This window comes from Theropithecus gelada, chromosome 10 (assembly GCF_003255815.1).
Source record: "Theropithecus gelada isolate Dixy chromosome 10, Tgel_1.0, whole genome shotgun sequence".
Lineage (NCBI taxonomy): Eukaryota > Metazoa > Chordata > Mammalia > Primates > Cercopithecidae > Theropithecus > Theropithecus gelada.
The window spans coordinates 38735952-38740176 of record NC_037678.1 but is presented as its reverse complement, the minus strand read 5'-3'; the positions used below and the strand labels follow the sequence as shown (position 1 = coordinate 38740176).

Here is a 4225-nt window from a genome sequence, read left to right as displayed (position 1 = left end):
GGCTGCTGCTTTGCGAGGTGTGACTGCAGCGTAGCCAGGAAACAAATCCAGGGACAGCTTGTTCTTCCTGCGGTGTGGGTGTTGGTGGTGGCTTAAAAATTGTCCACAGGTTGGCCGGGCGCGGTGGCTCAAGCCTGTAATCCCAGCACTTTGGGAGGCCGAGATGGGCGGATCACGAGGTCAGGAGAGCGAGACCATCCTGGCTAACACGGTGAAACCCCGTCTCTACTAAGAAATACAAAAATTAGCCGGGCGAGGTGGTGGCGCCTGTAGTCCCAGCTACTCGGGAGGCTGAGGCAGGAGAATGGCGGAACCCGGGAGGCGGAGCTTGCAGTGAGCTGAGATCCGGCCACTGCACTCCAGCCTGGGCGACAGAGCGAGACTCCGTCTCCAAAAAAAAAAAAAAAAAAAAAAAAAAAATTGTCCACAGGCTGGGCTCATGCCTGTAATCCCAGCACTTTGGGAGGCTGAGGCAGGAGGATCACTTGAACCCAGGAGTTTGAGACCAGCCTGGGCAACATAGTGAGACCTCGTCTTTAAAAAAAAAAAAATTGCCTGGCATGGTGGGGCACGCATGTGGTCCCAGCTACTCCAGAGGCTGATGTGGGAGGATTGCCTGAGCTCAGGAAGTCGAATCTGCTGTGAGCCGTGACCGCACCACGGCACTGCAGCCTGGTCAACAGAGTGAGACCCCTTCTCGATTTAAAAAAAATATTGAAGCGAAAGAAAAATAAACAGTCTACAGCCCCCGAGTGTGAGCTGGACCTGTGACTTGCTTCCAATACACAGAATGTAGTAGAAGGGATGGCAAGTGGCTCCGGACACTTGGCCTCAAATGTGTTGAGGCGTCCTCTTGGCTCCCTCCTGGGTCGCTGGCTCCCCCCTGGGTCGCTGGCTCTGGGGGACCCAGTGCCATGTTTTGAGGACACTCAGCCCCTGAAGCATCCATGTGGTGAGGAGCAGAGGCCTCCTGCCCGTAACCACGGGAGGGAGACTTCTCGGAAGGAGATACCCCAGCCCCTGCCCAGGCTTCCGAGGCCCAGGGCCTTGGCCAACGTCCTGACTGCAACCTCAGGAGAGACCTTGAGCCAGAACCACCCAAAAAGCCACTTTAATTCTTGAACCACAGAAGCTGTGAAATAGAAGAAGTTGTTTTAAGCTGCTGAGTTCTGGAGAAATTTGTTATGCAGCAACAGATAACTAATACAATGTTGTCAGGGAGGATAAGTGGATGGAGACAGCCCTGGCGTGTTTGGCTGGCTAGCACGGAGGAGGGGCACTGATGCAGGCCTGAGCTGAGGGGGCTCAACAGGCAGGGCCCTCGTGGCCTGGAGAGCTGGAGTACTTGGTGGATGGGTGGAGGTGGGCATACACCGTGAGATGCCTCGTGGGCTGGTGAATGGTGGGTCCTGTGTGCCCGCTGGACAGATTGATCAGAGCTCTGGGTCATGAGGACTGAAACCAACCCCGAGCCCTCACACCTCACTGCCAGGCTGGAATGCCAGGCATGGAACCAGCTGAGAGCCATGGGGCCAAGAGTCAGGGCCTGGCCACAGCACACCTGGGACCAGCCCCTGGCCCCTCCCACCTGACAGCTGCCTGCACTTCATTACCACCCTCACCCTGCCCCCACCAGAGTTTCAGCAGCTCCTGCTGGCTGATTACAAGCCCCTGGCCACACCAAGGGAGAAAGAGTTCCAGGTGCCAGCCTGTCCAAGTGACGGATGGTCCCTAGGCTGTGGTGGCCCAGAGGTCCTGGCAAAAGGGCCCTGTACCCTCTAGCAAAATATGAGAGGACCATCGGCCACAGCATGGGGGGTACAGAGGAGCACAGGCCATGGCATGCGGGCACGGCGGGGATGGGCCTCCTGCTGGAATGTCACTGGGGTTTCAGGCCATGAGAGTGGACTCCATGGTCTCATTCGGTGCAGGTGTCCTCGGCCTTCGCAGCCACACAGCATTGCTGCTGTCTGAGGCGCCCGCACTTGCCACTTCCCAACCCTGTCTTGGGGGGAGACTGTGCAACGTGGCGCTGGCCCAGGTCAAGACCATAGTTCAGGTCCCTTCCCTGCCGACCACTGTCATTAGGATCCTGAGGCCCAGAGCCTTCCGAGGGGCTTGTCCATCTGTCTGTCTCTCGTGGGTAAGTGGACTCAGGATGCTTGCTGTGTTGGGGCCTTCTGCCAGGACCTGGCTCCCAGGGGCTGTCCAGGAAGCAGAGACATGGAAGGTGTATGCCCACAGCTGTCTCTGTAGGTCTGGTGGCCAGTGTCTGAGGGTCTGTGTCTCACTGTGTGGAGAAGACAGCACTGGGATGTGAACAGGATGGGGACCCCCTGAAAGAGACAACCCGAACTGGGTGGTGGTGGGGGTGATGGTGGGTGCTCAGGCCCCTCAGCATCTGAACACGGTACGGAAATTCTTCCGGAAGTTGTCGTCTAGAAAGGCGTAGAGGAAGGGGTTCAGGCACGAGTTGGCGTAGCTGAGGCTGGTGATGACGTAGGACATGCTGATGACCAGTGGGGTCTGGGGCAGGTCTGTGGTCAGCGCCACGACAGAGGTCAGGTGGAAGGGCGTCCAGCAGAGGAGGCACACGGCCAGCACGACGAGGACCAGGATGGTCACCTTCCGCCTGGCCTTGCCTAGAGCCTTGGCGCCAGAGCAGAGCCGCACGGCCCGCAGCCTGCGCAGCAGGTCTGCGTAGAGCACACAGATGGTGCACACAGGTACCACGAAGCCCAGGACCAACGTGTAGACACGGCTGGCCTTGAACCAGACCCGCTCGGGCCGCGGGAAGCTCAGCCCACAGCTTGGGACCTGCAGCTCATTGCTGTAGACGCCAGCAAAAGAGAAGAAGGGCAGAACCAGAACCGTGACACCCAGCCAGACACACAGGCTGACGACCTTTGCCCCCCGGTAGGTGCGCCAGGGCATGTGGTGGGACCGCACAGTGGCCAGCACCACCAGGTATCGGTCCACGCTCATCACGGCTAGGAAGTAGATGCTGGAGAAGATGTTGTAGTGGTCGATGGCCAGCACCAGCTTGCAGAGCAGCTCCCCGAAGGGCCAGTGCTGCAGCAGGTGCTCTGCGATGTTGACAGGCAGTACCAGTGTGAAGAGCCCATCAGCGACGGCCAGGTTCAGGATGAACACGTTGGTCACCGTCTTCATCTTGGGCGCCCTCAGGATTACAAGGATGACGGCCGTGTTGCCAGTCAGTCCCACGGCACAAATCCCAGAGTACACGGCGGGCAGGAGCACATAGAGGAACGGCAGCGGCTCAGAGAAGGTGGCATTGTGGCCGGTGCCATTGTCCTGAGAGATGTTGGCACCCACCATGGGGAGAGAGAAGGAGCCCCTGCTGTCAAGGGGCTCTGGGAGCCCAGCGGCCTGCATTGTAGCTGGGACCGTTGACAATCTGTGCCCTGGGCAGGTGGGAGATGCCTTGGAGTTGGGTATCTGGTTGGGGGCCTCCTTGGGCTGGATTCTGGGAAAGAAAAACAACCAGAAACTTGGAGATCTGATGTCTGTTAGAGCACGGCCACTCCAAGTTCTCTGGCAGAGACGACGGCCACTCTGCCAGGTCAAGGACATGGGGCCAGAGGGAGCCTGGTGGGGTGTGTGGGGGCCTCCTCCTGCCTCTTCCTGGTGATACTGTAGCAGATCAGTTCCCTTCTCCCGCAGAGAGAGCTGCTGGCTCTCCCCTGGGAAGGGGAGACGTGGATCTGCCCCTGCCCCAGCAACCCGCAAATGCGCAGGCTAAGCAGACTCAAGAGGTCCCTTTGAAAACACACCTCCCAAGCTCGTCTCTGGCTCCCTTGAATCTGAAGGTCCTTCCCTCAGGGGTCTTGGAGTCTGCCCCCTCCCCACACCCCCCCGAGAGATGCTGCAGACCCTGCTGGTGCAGCTACTCTTCTCTCCACTGACCTGTGCAGTGCTTCAAGTCCAGAAGTTGGCAGCCTTGGTGTGCTCCTGGGTTTGGCCAGTGCAGGCCGTCGCGGGGATGGAGCGGGAGGTGTGGTCCTCGCCCACAGACCTCCCGCTGAGGTTTCAGCACTTTCAGGACCTGCCCCGCTGGCTGCCTCAGCCCCGGCGGTGAGGTTCCCAGCCTGGTGCCTGTGCTGATGCTGGTGAGGGAGGGAGGCGGATCCCCCTCGCTGACGTGGAGCCTGGAAGGCAGGCCCCACCTTCCCCTGAGCTGCAGTAGCGCCTGCAGTCGGCTGTC

The 4225-nt window shown here is 59.5% G+C and overlaps 1 protein-coding gene across 1 annotated transcript; it reads right to left on the bottom strand.

Annotated features, from left to right (window-relative positions):
* Positions 1-2394: 2394 nt before the first annotated feature.
* NPBWR2 (neuropeptides B and W receptor 2) lies at positions 2395-3396 on the bottom strand. Its single transcript, XM_025400336.1, has one exon. The coding sequence runs from the start codon at positions 3394-3396 to the stop codon at positions 2395-2397; it is 1002 nt and encodes a 333-aa protein (XP_025256121.1).
* Positions 3397-4225: the final 829 nt, after the last annotated feature.

Coding starts and splice junctions, on each gene's coding strand:
- NPBWR2 (XM_025400336.1), bottom strand. CDS start 3,396: ATGCAGGCCGCTGGGCTCCCAGAGCCCCTTGACAGCAGGGGCTCCTTC.